This window comes from Ochotona princeps, chromosome 9, assembly GCF_030435755.1.
Source record: "Ochotona princeps isolate mOchPri1 chromosome 9, mOchPri1.hap1, whole genome shotgun sequence".
NCBI classification, from domain to species: domain Eukaryota; kingdom Metazoa; phylum Chordata; class Mammalia; order Lagomorpha; family Ochotonidae; genus Ochotona; species Ochotona princeps.
In genome coordinates this window covers 37744522-37761377 of record NC_080840.1, presented here as the reverse complement: position 1 = coordinate 37761377, position 16856 = coordinate 37744522, and the positions used below count along the sequence as shown (strand labels likewise).

At 43.5% G+C, this 16856-nt stretch overlaps 1 protein-coding gene across 1 annotated transcript in view; it reads left to right on the top strand.

Annotated features, from left to right (window-relative positions):
- The window catches only part of PRKDC (protein kinase, DNA-activated, catalytic subunit), a 147547-nt gene that overhangs the window by 26623 nt on the left and 104068 nt on the right, over window positions 1-16856 (top strand). The window contains exons 18-27 of the mRNA XM_058668618.1: window positions 89-248; window positions 898-984; window positions 2015-2134; window positions 2506-2665; window positions 2915-3021; window positions 5814-5904; window positions 7075-7238; window positions 9181-9333; window positions 10715-10822; window positions 13130-13356. Coding sequence (XP_058524601.1) covers window positions 89-248; window positions 898-984; window positions 2015-2134; window positions 2506-2665; window positions 2915-3021; window positions 5814-5904; window positions 7075-7238; window positions 9181-9333; window positions 10715-10822; window positions 13130-13356 — 1377 coding nt within the window. The remainder of the gene's footprint in view (window positions 1-88; window positions 249-897; window positions 985-2014; window positions 2135-2505; window positions 2666-2914; window positions 3022-5813; window positions 5905-7074; window positions 7239-9180; window positions 9334-10714; window positions 10823-13129; window positions 13357-16856) is intronic.

Here is a 16856-nt window from a genome sequence, read left to right as displayed (position 1 = left end):
TTTTTTTATGTCCCCAATGCTTTTGAAACTGAATGGAAATTAGCATGATACAAATTTGTGCCTTAAGTATTCAATTTGTTTTTTGCAGAGACATTCTCTCTGGGAAACGAGTACAACTCTTTGAACCATGGGTGTACTCGTTTACATACGAATTGATTGTGCAGTCTACACGCTTGCCGCTCATCAGTGGTTTCTACAAATTACTTTGTGTGGCAATGAGAAATGCCAAGAAACTAAAGTATTTTGAGGTAAGACTTTCTTGGAGAACACTGAATAGTCTTTTTTCTTTTTTGGTTGCATGAATATAAGTGTGTCATGAAATATGTGATATGGCATATGTAGTTTTAAAGTTTGGCTTTATCATACATTTGAAAAGTGAGCAGCAGTTGGATGATAGAAGTGTTGTCAGCTTGGTGTTCAAGCCTGGGTGATTGGCAGGGTCTCTCAGGATTCAGGGACCAGCAGCGCTGGCATTTCCAGTCAGGTCCAAGGCCAGCTCCAGATTTAATATAATCAGAAACCTTGGGCGGGTAGGGCTCAGCAACCCAGGCTATTCTGGGTTTCCCATGAAGGTTGAGAGCTATGGGGGGAGCAGGAGGAACCCACCTGCTAATTATTATAGGTCAATCAAGTTGCTTGGCGCAACAGTGCATGTTTCTGGAAGATGGTGAAAGGTAAGTAGATTTAACCAGGTCCATATGCCTTTGGGCACTCATACAGCTTCTCCCTTTTCCACTTCTGACTGTTCTCTGCCTAGAAATGTCCTTGCATCCCAGGCTCCCTTCTCTGCACAGTAGACATTGATAAAATCAGCTGGTGTACGCTATGAAGAGAACTGCCAGATCCAGAATCGCCCGATTGTTGTTCATTGTACTAATTTGATGTTTTATCTGACAGGGAATTAGTCCAAGGAGTCCGAAACACTCTCCTGGGGACCCAGAAAAGCATTCTTGTTTTGCTTTATTTGCAAAATTTGGTAAAGAGGTAACCTCTGAATGATTTCTTAGTATTATTATGAATTATTTTTAAATGGCTATATATTTTAAAAATCCTAGTAGTCAAAAGTGTTTTTTTGTTCATTTTTATTTTTATTTATTTGAAAGATAGCGAGACTGGGTCACTTTCCAAATGCCTTTAGTGGCTTGGACTGGGCCAGGCCACAGCCAGGAGCCTGGAAGTCAGTTCTGGTCTCCAATGTTGGTGGCGGGGACCCAAGTACTTTAACCATCACTGCTGCCATCCAGGATGCGTAATGGAGGGAAGCGGGACTCAAACGCAGGCACTTTGATACAGGTTGTGGGCGTCCTAAACAGGCTTACTTAACAATTTGTTCATATATATATGTATTTTTTAAAAAGATTTATTTATTTTTATTGCAAAGTCAAATATACGGAGCAGGAGAGAGAGAGAGGAAGATCTTCCGTCCGATGATTCACTCCCCAAGTGACCACAACAGCCGGTGCTGTGCTGATCTGGAGCCAGGAGCCAGGAACTCCTTTTCAGGTCTCCCACATGGGTGCAGGGTCCCAAGGCTTTGGGCCCTCCTCGACTGCTTTCCCAGGCCACAAGCAGGAAGCTGGATGGGAAGCAGGGCTGCCAGGATTAGAACCGGCGCCCATATGGGATCCCGGCGCATTCAAGGCGAGGACTTTAGCTGCTAGGCCACAGCGCCGGGCCCAACAATTTGTTTTGCTAAATTCCGATGGGAAGTATGATCTGGAAAAACTATCACAGAAATCATTATACTTCAAAATTCCTCACAGTGCTCTTAAAATAATCTTGAGTGGTGACAGCACACAATTAAATAGACGCTTTGGTTTTTTTCATAGGGCGAGATTTATCTCGGCGAGATAAGTTTTTCTAGAGCTTTGTGCTTTATTTCTAAGTGAATGTGATCTTGTTAAATAAAGGCAACGTGTTTATTTTTGTATTTGAGAATAAGGTATGTATCTTTAAATTTCTTTCCAAATTATAAGGCTCTGTACATTTACGCAGCATTGTCTCTTCTCTTGAGGTATCAGTTAAAATGAAGCAATACAAAGATGAACTCTTGGCCTCCTGTTTGACCTTTGTTCTGTCCTTTCCGTATGACATCATTGAACTTGATGTGAGAGCCTACGTTCCTGCATTACAGGTAGCTGCATTATCTGGAACAAACCTGTTTCTTCATCAGTGTTAAGTTTCCTTGGGCTCATGAGAGTATAACAGCAGGTGCTCACCCAGCAGGTCTTCTGCCAGTTACTAGTTTGTAAGATGGGACACTTGACTTCCCTTCCCAGTTAATGTGGGAGTTAAGCCTTGACTGTGTGGAGTGTGTGCAGCATGCTGAGATGGCTGGGCTAGGGCAACTTCTTGTTCTCATGATTACCTCAACTGTACCTACTTACCTTTAGCTGTGTCTTGTGGTCCAGGAATAGAGAAGACTATTAAATAGAAACTGTAATTAATAATTTTATTCCACTTTCAAATTAAGATTCCCTGCATTTCTTTTGTGTTGACATACAGATGGCCTTCAAGCTGGGCCTGAGCTATACGCCGCTGGCCCAGATCGGCCTGAATGCCCTTGAGGAATGGTCAGGTCACATCCACAAGCATGTAATTCAGCCTTACTATAAAGACATTCTTCCTTACCTTGATGGGTACCTGAAGACTTCCACCTTGTCAGGTAAGGTTTAGAAGCATGGGAATGAATGTTGTAATTACAATAGCAATATAATAACTGTTGCAGGACTCTCAAATGTGCTTGGTATTTTTGTAACTTTCCCAGTTCATCCCTATATGATTTGAGTAATATATAATTGAAGGATCAAAACTGATCTTGATTTTACTATTGGCAATGTTGTGCATCTTCCCTGTGGCTTATTAAATGAATGAATGAACATTATTTATAGTTGTTTTTTGCTGTTGTGGATAGATGAGACCAAGAATAACTGGGAGTTGTCGGCACTTTCTCGGGCTGTCCAGAAGGGGTTCACCAAAACCGCGATAAAGCATCTGAAAAGGACAAAGAGCATTTCATCTGTAAGAAGCCCTTTCTATTTTCTTTGCCTTAAATAATACAGAACTTGGACTTAAATGCTTGTGCAAAAGAAAAAACATTGTTTAAAGTTTTTACAAACAATATAATATGAAATAATTCCTATATCTTTTTAGGGGTAAAAATAAAGTATGGCAAGTGCTTGTTTCATGTTTTGACCCTGTTTTCCTGTTTGTTTCTACCCTCAGCTGTAGTGTTTGGAAAGGCAAGTCAGAAACCTGATCATGGGATCTTTAAACTGATATATTTATCAGTGAATAAATACATTTTAAAAATAGTCATTTTATTTTTTTTGGAAAGTTGGATTTAGAGAGAATGAGAGACAGAGAAAGATCTTCCATCTGCTGCTTCACTCCCCAAGTGGCTGCAATGGGGAGCTGAGTTCATCTGAAGCCAGGAGCCAGGAGCTTCTTCTGGGTCTCCCATGTAGGTGTAGTGTCCCAAGGCTGTGGACCGTCCTCCACTGCTTTCCTAGGCCATAAGCAGGAACCTGGATGGGAAGTGGAGCAGCTGGGATACAAACCGGTGCCCATATGGGATCCTGGTGCATATAAGGCAAGGATTTAGCCACTGGACTACCACTCCAGGCCCTGAACAAATACATTTTGTGAAGTTCAAGTCATTATGTATTTTAAAATTTTGATTAATTTTTTGAGATTAACTTTTTTGAGATGAACCACATGTTCTAATAGAAAAATAATGTAAGTAGGTAAAATTGAGTTAGTTTAGGAAAAATACCTACTTTTTGGTATGAATTAAAAATCACAAATTTTAAGGATTTGTTTGTTCATTTGAAGGGTAGTTACAGAGGGAGAGAATGAGTTGGAATCTTCCATGTACTGGTTCACCACAAATGACTGCAACAGCTGGGACTGGGCTAGGCTAAATCCAGGAGCCTTGGGGTCCATCTAGATCTCCCATATGGATGACATGGGCTCAAACACTTGGGTCATTTCTTCTGCTTTCCCAGATGCATTAACAGGGATTGGAAGTGGAGCAGCCAAGCCTTGAATTGGTGCTAACATGCAGTACTGCTGTGAGAGGTGGTGGCTTTATCCCATTGCACCATTAGCACTTACCCTGGAAAAACTTTTATTATCTTAAATTGATAATGTACATTCTTCTCATTATTTTGGGTAACTTGATTGTGACATGTGAATGAGATGAAGAGTGACTTTACATTTTTTAAATAATTTTATCACACGTAAGGGTAGCATTACTTAAGCATATCTCTGGTTTCACAAATGAAATCTCTACTACTGCTTAGTGGTGCATATTCCCTGGGACAGAGGTTCTCTGAATGTGGATTGTGGGGCTCACAGATGCAAGGCCAGAGGCAGTTTTTCTGTATTGCCGTTTGCACTATGGTTTTTCTGTGGGTAGTACTGTTGTCCCTTGGGACACTTTGTTGCTGCTTGCCCTGGGCACCAGTGTTCTTATTTTGTACTGCTGATGAGCCAAAATATGTTCAGAATAGGCCTGCTGCCAGTGAGACTTGGAACTGTCTGGAGGAAAGGACCTTGTGTGGCAGAGCCACTGTGTTCACAAAGCCATTTTCACTTAATACAGCAGCTGATAGGACAGCCTCACACTGGTCCTTCAGACTTGGTTAGTCAGCAGATGTTGTCCTTCACCTGGACAGTGATCTCTGCATTTTCAGGAAGACATCTGGTACCAAGAGTAAAATATGAGCTTCTAAGCTAAGTGAAAATTTGAAAAAAACTGGTAACCATCACATTTGAATTTGCTAGCTTCTTCATATTTAAGAAATTTTCTGATGACATTTGTGGTGATATTACCAAATGTGATTGTTTTTGTTTGGCATGTGCAACTAAATGTGTCACCTTGGAAGAGCTGCATAATCCAATGATCCTGTCTTTTCGGATGGGCTATGCATGGGCCAGAGTTGAACTGATCCAAAGCCAAGAGCCAGGAGCTTCTTCCAGATCTCACACATGAGTGCAGGGTCCCAAGGATATGGGCCGTCCTCCACTGCTTTCTCAGGCTATAAGCAGAGAGCTGGATGGGAAGTGGAGCAACTGAGATACAAACTGGTACTCATATGGGATCCCAGTGCATGCTAAGTAAGGACTTTAGCCACCAGGATATCACGCCAGCCTCACAACTAACTTTTAAGAAACCACTCCAAGTGTAGTATCAAAGAAGAGTGGCCACAGTTTTCTCAGTAGAGTACTGTGGTGCTCCTCTGTCTCCCAGCCCACCTCAACAGTGCTATTTTCAGCAAGCCAGAGTGTAGATTGGACACAGGTGTGAAACCAAAGCCACTCATCTGGGGTATTTGGAAAATAGTGTTTTTCATCAGCGGAAGTTGTATGTTAACATGCAATAAGTTTAGTAGTTTAAATAAAACAGTAATTTATATTGTTCATCTGAAAATGTTGGATCACTAGATAATGCAGATCTTTCAAGGTAAAACATTTCATTGTATGTACAAAAAAATCACAATTGTAGAGATTTTTTGATGTGATAAGTTGACTCCTAGAAACAAAAATTTAATGGGATTTCTTAAGCTGAGAATGGTTTTGCCAAGGTGTTGCTAACCTCTGGCCTAGGATATGAACTTCCAACTGCAAACTTAGGAGGGATGTGACCTCTTCCATGAATCTGCAGTCACATGCACGCTTCTGTTGTGTGGGGTGTAATTAACCACTAGGAGAAATGGTGATGGGAAGGGTGGTGTTGCAGTGTTTCTTTTCATCTCCTCTTAAAACTGTTAATGTCCTTGTTGCATGTATCCCACTGTTAAAATTTACAGAGTGAAGCACCATCCTTAGAAGATATAAGAATCAGAATAGTACAAATGCTTGGATCTTTAGGAGGACAAATAAATAAAAATCTTGTAACAGGTACATTTTTTTTTAAGTTAACCTCTCGGCTACTTGTCCTTTTATTGGAACAGATGCAGATTGCATATATTCTGATGTTTACTAGTATATGTGCTTTATATACTTTTAAATAAGGTTTTAAAAAGCAAAAATTTGCCTGATGAAATGCTTTCACTATACCCGTACAATCAGGATAATATTTAGATATTTTTATATTGTTTTATGAGAATTAACATCTTTAATTAGTAAAAATCCATCTGTTTTTTACTTTTGCAATTTGATGTTGATTTTTTCCTAGTGACTTTTGGTTATTTAGGGAGTTAGAGTTTGGATTTGTAAAGCAAATATTTTGAATAAGAGAGTTTTGAAAGAAATGTTGTTCACTTCCTAGTTTTCACAAAATACCTTAAATAATTGTCACTGAATTTAGGTTTTAAACATTCCAAACTGCTTGACTTGCTTAACCATCATGTTCCAGTCAGTCAAATTCAGAAATAGCATATCAGTCATTTCTGTTGTTGTAATTGCATATATAAAGGCGGAGAGACAGGGAAGGTGGGGTGAGCATTTGGCTTAGTGATTAGTTTTGTGGTTAAGGTGCTCACATCCTACGTGGGAGTGCCTGCCGGGCTCCTGACCCCACCTTCCTGCTGCTAGTGCAGACCCTGGAAGGCAGGGTCTTGCGACGAGGTCCCTGCCATTCCTCCTACACTCCAGGAGATGGCGTCTCTGGCTTGCAGCTGCTGCTGGGCCTGGCCCAGCTCTTGCTGTGGGCATCTGGGGAGTGAGGCAGTAGACAGGAGTTCTCTATGTGTCTGCTCCTTTCTGTTTCTCTGCTTCTCTAAGAAATTTTGTTTTTAAAAGAAAACAAGATTGAAACTGTTGGATGTATCTTTAAAGTACAGCTGGACTGCTGTACCCACAAGTCAAGATATACTTAAATAGCAGAATGATAGACTGCTTATGAATGACTATACCATTGTAATGATATAGGGGAAATCAACTGGGGGGAGGAAATTTGGGGAGAGGTTAAGGGAAATCCTAGAGCCTAACGAATTGTATCATATAATTGAAAATAGAAGAAGAAAAAAAAAGATGAATAACTTGCTTAAAAGTACTGAAGTGTTGTAGTCTAGTTAAATAAGAGATACTGGAAAGACTAGTAATGGAAAGCATAATTTCTTTTGACAGCTGCGACTTCAGATGAAATGATGAAGAAGTGTATGGCGTGGGACATGGAGAGGAGGCTCGGCTTTGCAGTGCCCTTCAGAGACATAAAGCCTGTCATCTACCTGGAGGGGTTCCTGCCTCGTGTCACAGAATTAGCCCTTTCAGCCAGTGACCGACAAGCCAAAGTACTTTTAATTTTTCATGTCACTCATTATCTAGAGTACATTGCTTTTAAAACCTACTGGCTTAGAAGTTGATGCTGATATTATTTTGCCTTTGTTCCCCCCCAGTAATATGGTAAATAGAAAACCCACTTATTATAAGTTGGTGTCGGGGCCAGTGTCATGATATAGTGGGTTAAGTTGCTATCTGCAACCCAGGCATTCAGTATTAGAGCTCAGGTTCAGGTTGCAGCTGTTGCATTCCCAGTCCAGCTCTCTGATGATGCATCTGGGAAGGCAGTGGAAGATCACTCAAGTACTTGGGTCTACACGTCTAAACATCTAGGAGACCTAGATGGAATTCCGGCTTTTGGCTTCGAATCGGCTCAGCCCAAGGCATTGTGGCCATTTGGGGAGTGAACCAGTGGATGGAAGATCTCTTTCTTGTCTTTTCCTCTCTGTAACTCTTCCTTGCAATCAAATAAGTAAATAAGTAAATACAGTAAGTGTCATTGATAAATGAAAGTTAGATCATCTTAATAGGTTATATCCTTGCAAAGCATAATAGAACAACAGCTTTGTTTTCAAAAAATAGTTTTATATGTTTTATTTATTTGAAAGACAGGGAGTGAGTGAATTATTTCCCATTTGCTTATTTACTCCCCGAATGTCTGCAGCAGCAAGGGCTGGGCAGGCCTCCAAAGCCTCGTACAGGGCTCATTCTTGGTCTACCATGTGGTGCCAGAGGCCCCAGAATTTGAAGTTTACCTGCTTCCTCCCACTGTGTGCAGCAGGAGGGAGCCAGAATTGGAAGCGTGGCTGGAACCTGTACCCAAGCGATCCAACATGGAACAGAGGTGTCCCAAGCCACATCTTAACTGCTGTGCCAGATACCTACCCTTACCCAAAGCTTTTTTTTATAGAAAATAGTGCACAAAAGTGTTGAAAACTGATACTTGGTTGTTTTTGATTATCTCAAAAGAGATTAGAAGTGGATCATCTGTACCATCAATTTATAAATATTTCCTATGATTATATTAACCCCAATGTGTAAAGTTTATAATTTTTTTAAAGAGTTCTATTTATTTGAAAGACAGAACAATACAGACAGTACAGATCAATACAGATCAAAAACAGACCAATACAGATCTTCCATCCATTGGTTCACTCTCCAAGTGGCCAGAACAGGCAGATCTTTTCACAGAGATGGCACAGACCAAGCACTTGGGCCATGTTCCATTTCCTTCCCAGCCGCATCAGTGAGAATCTAGATTGGAAGTGGAGCCGCTGGAACTCAAACCAGCACCCAGTATGGAATGCTGGTATTGCAAGTAGCTATTGAACCCGATGTGCTACAATGCTAGGCCCTGCATTTGAATTCTCAACTCTTGGATAAAAATAAAAGCAAATAGAAACCCTAATTTAATGTGAGAAGCACCACTTCCACTTAATTTATATTTGAGTTACATGAAATTTATACAATTTTTTAAAAATCTGCAATACATAGTTTTTTTGTATTTTTTTATTAATATTTTGCATTATGTTACAGTTTCATAGGCTCTGGGAATCCCCCCACCCCTCCCCCTCCCCTCCCCCCTGGTGGATTCCTCCACCTTGATGCAGCATTACAGTTCAAATTCAATCAAGATTCTTTCCTTGCAAACATATACCAAGCATGGAGTCCAGCTACTTCTTGTCCAGATGGGTTGAACAGTTTCTTGGGGAGACCATTTCTGGTCCGAAGTTAGAGCTGGTAGAATATCATCACAGTCAATTAAGAGTCCCAATATAACATCAACAGCAATTTGCAACATTATGGAGTTGACATGGTTTTGAGTAACCAGTAAATACATCTTTTTAAAACTTGCAATACATATATTTGAAAAGGCCTAAATTGAGTAGCATTGAAAACTGTTTTCTTGCAAATGGATAATCTAAGCTTTCTTAACCTCCTGTCCTGCTTCAGGTGGCAGCCTGTGAGTTGTTACATAGCATGGTCATGTTTATGCTGGGAAAAGCGGCTCAGATTCCTGAAGGAAATCAGGGCTTCCCGCCCATGTACCGGCTCTACAAGCGAACGTTTCCTGTGCTGCTTCGCCTTGGATGTGATGTAGATCAGGTAAGAGGTGATTAGGACTGGGAACAGGTACAGAACTCTAAAAGAAGTACTGTCGGGCCCAGTGGCGTGGCCTAGCAGCTAAAGTCCTCGCCTTGAAGGCCCCGGGATCCCATATGGGCGCCGGTTCTAATCCCGTCAGCTCCACTTCCCATCCAGCTCCCTGCTTGTGGCCTGGGAAAGCAGTCGAGGACGGCCCAAAGCTTTGGGACCCTGCACCCACATGGGAGACCCGGAAGAGGTTCCAGGTTCCCGGCTTCGGGATCGGTGCACACCGGCCATTGCGGCTCACTTGGGTAGTGAATCATCGGATGGAGGGTCTTCCTCTCTGTCTCTCCTCCTCTCTGTATATCTGACTCTGTAATAAAATAAATAAAATAAAAAAAATAAAAGAAGTACTGTCTGGCTCAGTAGTGAAGCCTGCTGCACACTCACCCAGGAAACCTTTAAATCTTGCTGCCTGTCTGCCACCCCACACTCCAGTCTAATCGGGTCTTTTCAGAGCTCTTCCGGAGAGTTTTAATTGCTGTAGGGTTCGGGGGAAATCACCGCTCAAGTGCTGGTTTTTGAGAGTTCAGGCATCCAGAGGTAAACTGGCTGCCTCTCCCCTCCTGCACCGGGTGCACATTGCCGGGTAGTCTCGGAAGAGGTGGGAAGTGTTGCAAATGACCCTTTCCTGAGGAACTGCTGACAGATGTTCCCCTGCTGCTGTAATGAGAAAATAGGTAGAAATCATCTTAATTTGTTCTATGAAGTCAGCTAACCTAGATATCAGAGTGTGGGGTTGGTTCCATGGTATAATGGTCAGCACTTTGACTCTGATATCAGAGTGTGGCTCACAGAGAAAATGAAATATGAAGTTCATTTTGAAGTATAGTTGGAAAATTGTGTGATGTTACACATGAATATGATCTGGCTGTGAAGTTGCACCATGGTTAGGTAGCATTTATGGTGAAAACTGGAACTGTACCAAAGAAATAAATGTAAGGAAAATTATTTGGCTCCTTAGAAGTGTAGAAGGCACCCGAAGTAACTAAATGTTACCGGAATGGGATAAAGAATGGCTGCCTGCATCTCACAGCCAAATCCCATTCTGCATACATTGCTAACATCCGACTGGTTTTTGGCCCCCAGCATAGCATCGGATGAATAGAGGTGGGTATTGAAAAGCCCCAGAGTGTCTAAATGTCCTCCTGATCAGTCAGAGGAACAGTGAGCTTTGGTAGGTGCATTTTTCTTTGCTGGGCTCAGGAAGCAGAGAAGAACAGCTGGAAGGAGCATGTTCTCATGAGATTGAACATGAAACGGAAACTGGTAGAACCACAGCAGTCGTGTTGCCTCCTTTGGCCCCACTCAAGGCGATCTGACGGGCTTGTCTTTGCAGGTGACCAGGCAGCTCTACGAGCCCCTCGTCATGCAGCTGATTCACTGGTTCACCAACAATAAGAAATTTGAAAGTCAAGATACTGTGGCCCTGCTCGAGACGATCCTGGTGAGTGAAGTGCACTCTTTTGCTGTTCCCATCATGTGTATATACTTGGACTTTTAAGAAATTATCTGTTAGGGCCCACCACAATAGCATAGTGGTTAAGGTCCTCGCCTTGCACGCAACAGGTTCCCATATGGTCTCTGGTTCTAATCCCAGCAGCTCCACTTCCCATCCAGCTCCCTGCTTGTGGCCTGGGAAAGCAGTCGAGAACGGCCCAAAGCCTTGGGACCCTGCACCCATGTGGGAGACCCAGAGGAGCTCCTGGCTCCTGACTTCAGATTGGCTTAGCTCTGGATGTTGAGGCTACCTGGGGAGTGAATCATTGGACAGAAGATCTTCCTCTCTCTCTCCTCCTCTCTGTGTATCTGACCTTGCAATAAAAATAAGTAAATATTTAAGAAAAAGATTATCTGTTAAGACACTGAAAACTATCCTCTACCTTGGAAGATTTTTCTTTCACTTTATTTGTGAAATGCAATTTTAGTGGACAAAGTATCATATTTGAACGAGACTTAAGTATATGTAGATATGCAAGTGGCTATAAGTTTTATATACTTTGTCTCAATTACCGTTGTGAGAAGTAAGAATATTCTTAGGCTGGCCAGAGAACGGTGGCAAACACGTGTCATTTAAGAATGAAGGGAGTTTTTGAGCGTCTCCAGCATCCAGGGTCAGTGACTGAAGGGCAGAATGAGAAACCACAGCTTATTTTTTAGACAGCACTCCCCTGCAATGGCTCAGAATTTGTTCATCAGTTCACAGGGGGCAAAGGCAGAGAAGTAAGCTAAATGATGTTCTTCTGATGTTGATTCTGTTATCAGAACTTCATATCTGATTCCTTTAATTGTCATCTCATTTGTTTTTTTCCTACTATTTCAGTCTGTCATTTTGTGTTATCATGTATTCACTTTGAAAGGGAAACACCCAGTAAACACATAATTTTATTGGAGCCAACCTCCCTTAATTTTGTATTCTTGCAAATTCATCCAAGTTTGCATCTGTTCTGTCTCTTTTTGCTTAGTGTGAAGTGAGCTAGAGCTAAGCAGGAGTTGACAAGAGCATCAGAGAGAGGGAACAAAGGCATCAGGTCCCAGTTGGGGCGGACTTGGGTCTGCTTCTGCAGGGCCTCATGGGAGGAACGACCAGGAGAGGCGTGAGGCAGAGCAGTGCGGGACCCTGCCCGACAGCCCAGGATGGCACCCAGGGCCGCATGGCTACACCTGTTGGGTAGCATCATTACTGATGGTGCTCCTTCTAGTCTCAGAGTCAACCTATTCAGGCATCATGTCAGGGTAGTGGAGAGTTAGAGAACATTTCACATTAGGATGGTGATATAGTTAGAGCTGTGGTTTTTTGGGTCCCTGCAGTGTCCAGACCAATGAGATCTGCCTATAAGAAATACAATTAATAGAACTTCATTTGTGCCTGATGCTTTTCAGGGATATGTTTATTTCTCTTCTGTAGTTTCTATGTTGGCTGTTTCTTTTCCCCTTTCGATCCTTGAAGGTGGCTCATGTGAGAGCTTCTGAGAGGGAGCCAGTGAGGTTACAGTGAACGGAAATGGGATCATAGAGGGAAGAAAGGTGAAAAGGAGCTGCAAACCAGGCCATGCAGCACTCTGATGCAGGAGGTCTCTGACATCGCTTGCTGCTGACCCCCGTGCTGAGGCCAAGAAATGCCACCGGTTCAGGTTCAGTCTTGACTTCTGAAGGACACTATGGCCAAAGCTTCCACACATGGCAGATAATACTCCTGCATTCTGGTGTTGCTTTCCTGAGAGGAAACAGCACGGGGGGACCACAGAACACTGCTTGTTTCTGTGTGCACACTGGTCAGATGTCCTCAGTTGCTTCCTACAAGCATGTCAAGGCTGTGCCGGTGGGGACTGCCCTAGCCAGAAGCTCAGCCCCCAGACAGTGCTGTTCTTGGAGTAACTGAGGGACTTCTCTCCTCCATCTCAGAGCACCTCAGATGCTGTTCGTGGTTTTTATCAAAACCACCAAGGTTCTCAGTGCAGCCATTGTGTTTCTTCTGTGAAGGGAAAGACTTATGTGGCTGTTACTGAAAATTCTTTCCCCTCTCTATGGGCCTTTACCTTATTGGTGTGTTTAGAATGATATGTTTTCCATCCTCCAAGAAGAAATAGTTACTTGAATCCAGCTTCTGGTCAGCCAATTTGGTTTCCCTGATGTTGACTTAATTCTGATTGGTGCTAAATTTTAGCTGGGTTCAGAGGCAGCCCAATGATACTTGGTTGTCTGTTCTGAATGGACAAACAAGTACAGTGAAGGCCCCTTTGTTTTGTTTCAGGATGGAATTGTGGATCCAGTGGACAGTACTTTAAGAGATTTTTGTGGTCGTTGTGTTCGAGAATTCCTCAAATGGTCCATTAAGCAAACAACCCCACAGCAGCAGGAGAAGAGCCCCGTGAACACCAAATCACTGTTCAAGCGGCTGTACAGCCTTGCACTCCACCCCAATGCTTTCAAGAGGCTGGGAGCATCGCTTGCCTTCAATAACATCTACAGGGAGTTCAGGTACGGGAGCAAACCAGGAAGCAGGTCCAAGACACTCTTGAAGCTTTCAGTAGGTATTGATTTTGTTTTTTTTTTTTTTAATATTTATTTTTATTACAAAGTCAGATATACAGAGAGGAGGAGAGAGAGGAAGATCTTCCGTCCGATGATTCACTCCCCAAGTGAGCCGCAACGGGCCGGTGCGCGCCGATCCAAAGCCAGGAACCTGGAACCTCTTCCAGGTCTCCCACGCGGGTGCAGAGTCCCAATGCATTGGGCCGTCCTTGACTGCTTTCCCAGGCCACAAGCAGGGAGCTGGATGGGAAGTGGAGCTGCTGGGATTAGAACCGGCACCCATATGGGATCCCGGGGCTTTCAAGGCGAGGACTTTAGCTGCTAGACCACGGCGCCAGGCCCTAGGTATTGATTTTTAAGAGGACACAGTTCATCCATGCAAACACATATCCTGCTTTATCTTAGTCATTATGTGCTGCATGCTGTCCTGTGTTCTGGGGATTAACATGCATGAAGGTTTAATTTACACACAAGAAACTTGGAAACGACTGAGCAGTTGGGCATTCCAACCTGAAAGTATATCCCTTTTGTAAATGCAGCACAAAAATTCTATAAAGGGTCTTCTGGAAGCCAGTCAAAGTTCCCCAGAGGCTTGCCTGCCAGTGCAGGTTATTCTTGAGATAAGACTTCAGGCACAGATGGAAGCCAGCCAAGACATGTCAGATCGCAGAGTGGGCAGGGCTAGGAACTGGCTGTGATCCCTGTTGATGGAGGAGCCTGATGTTCCTGGATTGCAGTTTGCCAGGGGAGGGAAGCTCCATGAGGCTGGTGAGCGGGCTCTGTCTGCCATGGGAAGAAGTGTGGGTCATCTTTGCTGACAACCTTGGAGAAGTGAGGGCAAGGAGCGGCATAGGCACACATGGATTTTTTCCCAGAAGTGACCTGCTGGTGGCTGTGTGGAGAGTGGACCCGAGTGGGAGTGAGACTGAGGGCCGTGACACCAGGGAGGAGGTTGTTGCAGAAGCCCAAGTGCCCACGCATTAGTCACTGTCCTCAAAGGCACTTCTGTGTGTTTGCTCATTCTTTCATCTGTTCATTCCACAGTATTTATTCGTAATATTATGGGCTGGGGCCTGTGCCAAATGATGGGGGCTGCACTTCAGAAAGAGAAATAACACTGAACTAGTCATATAGGTAAATGTAAGATTTGTACCTGAAATCAGTAATGTTAAGTAATTGTACGCTTTTCGTAATAACATAAGGTACCCGAGTTTGTTGGGTCAGAATATCCTGTCTGAGGAACTAGCACTTGGGTCAGAGGTGAGAAGACAATGAGAAGGTGGAATGGGTAGATAGGAAGATAAGCAAATGGATGGCAGTCAGAAAAGACCAATGATAAAAAAAAAATATGTAAGAGGATGCATGGATGAGAATTTGTGTGTATACATTTGTGTAACTGACTACTTCGAGTTTGAAGCCATGTTACTTTTTAGCTTTTTAAATTGTGGCCTATGCAGAAGAGCATATGAAACATGTAAAGTTTAGAGACTACTAATAAGACAGGTTCTGCATAGTCATTCTTGAGATCAAGAAATTGCCAGTGTCCTGGAAGCTCCCAATCCTTGTCCCCTCGCTCACCCAGAGGGTTCATTGTCCTGACTTTTATGTTACTTTCTCCTTCTTTATAATTTTCTTACCGCTGCTTCTGTGTCTGAACACTGTGTCCCTGCATTTTACAAGGCTGACACTACTAATTGTAAGCACAGCTATGTGAGGCCAGGGCCATCTCCTGTCAGGTTGGGGGTCTTGGGAGACAGGGTCTTGAGTGGGGATTGAAGAGTTTGCAAGAACCCCATCCAGGGAGGAGATGGTTCCAGCAGGGGTAGGGGAACATCTGGCCCCACCAAGGGCAACCACAGGGGAACTTGAAATTCAGTGGATCTGTAGAGGGCTACTTTTTTTTTTCTATTCATTTATTCATGAATAACATTATATTACGTGACACAATTTCATAGGTCCTGGGATTCTCCCCCTTCACCCCAAACCCCTCCCCCATGGTGAGTTCCTTCACCTTGATGCATAACCACAGCTCAAGTTCCGTTGGGATTCCCTAATTAAAAGCTCACACCATACAGAGTCCAGCATCCCACTTGTCCAGTCAAGTTCAACGGCCTCTTAGGGAGGCCCTCTCAGGCTTGAGGGCAGAGCCAGCAGAGCGTCACCTCAATCAATTAGAAGCTCCAACATATCATCAGCAACAATCCAGGTACAGTGAGACTGGTGCAGAGTCCACTGATTGACATAGTCCATCTTAGGGTTTCCCCTTGTCCAGTTTTTCGCTGCAAACATATAGCTGAGGTGGTTGATTGATCTACTCCATCTTCTATCTTTTCTTGGTTAATGTTATGATTCCTCCATTTTGTTCAGGGGAATCCCCAAAGAAACTTTGAGGTGTTCCCAGTCCAGGCTCCTACATGTACTACTAGTAAGCACAGTAAGGGCTACTTTTTTAAAAATTTTTTTTATTGATTACATTGCATTATGTGACACAGTTTTATAGGCACTGGGATTCCCCCCCACCCCTCCCCAAACCCCCCCATGGTGGATTCCTCTACCTTGTTGCATTTCCACAGTTCAAATTCAGTTGAGATTCTTTCATTGCAAGCATCTACCAGGCATAAAGTCCAGCATCTTATTGTCCAGATAAGTTCAACGGTTTCTTGGGGAGACCATCTCCTATTTGGGTGCAGGGTTCCAAGGCCTTGGGCCATCCCCAACTGCTTTCCCAGGCCACAAGCAGGGAGCTGGATGGGAAGCAGGGCTGCCAGGATTAGAACCGGCACCCATATGGGATCCCGGCGCGTTCAAGGGGAGAACCTTAACCACTACGCTATCGTGCCAGGCCCAAATGTTCATTTTTCATGTGCCCCAGAGCTATCTTGGCATAGTTGAGAGCCTTATTTTGTCCCATTTCCCTGTATTTGCATGCTTTCACTGCTTTCCTGGTGCCAAATATAAAAACTCTTGCTCTTAGCCTGCCCTGTCTCAGCAATTAAATCCAGCCAACTTTTTTACAGTCTTACTCTGAGTTGATTCTCCAAGTGAATGTTTTCTTCTAGCTTTGCCAGTTTGTTTACGGAGCACCACCTCCTTTAACCTTTTTTGAATTGAATATTTACTTATTTTTATTGGAAAGTCAGATGTGCAGAGAGGAGGAGAGACAGAGAGGAAGATCTTAGGTCTGATGATTTACTCCCCAAGTAGCCTCAACAGCCAGAGCTGAGCTGATCCGAAGCCAGAAGCCAGGAGCTTCCTGCAGGTCTCCCACATGGGTGCAGGGTCCCAAGGCTTTGGGCCTTCCTCCAGGCCACAAGCAAGGAGCTGGATGGGAAGTGAGGCTGCCAGGATTGGAATCGGAACCCATGTGGGATCCCGGTGTGTGTAAGGCGAGGACTTTAGCTGCTAGGTTACTGTGCCGGATCCCCCCTTTAGCCCTCTTTTAACTA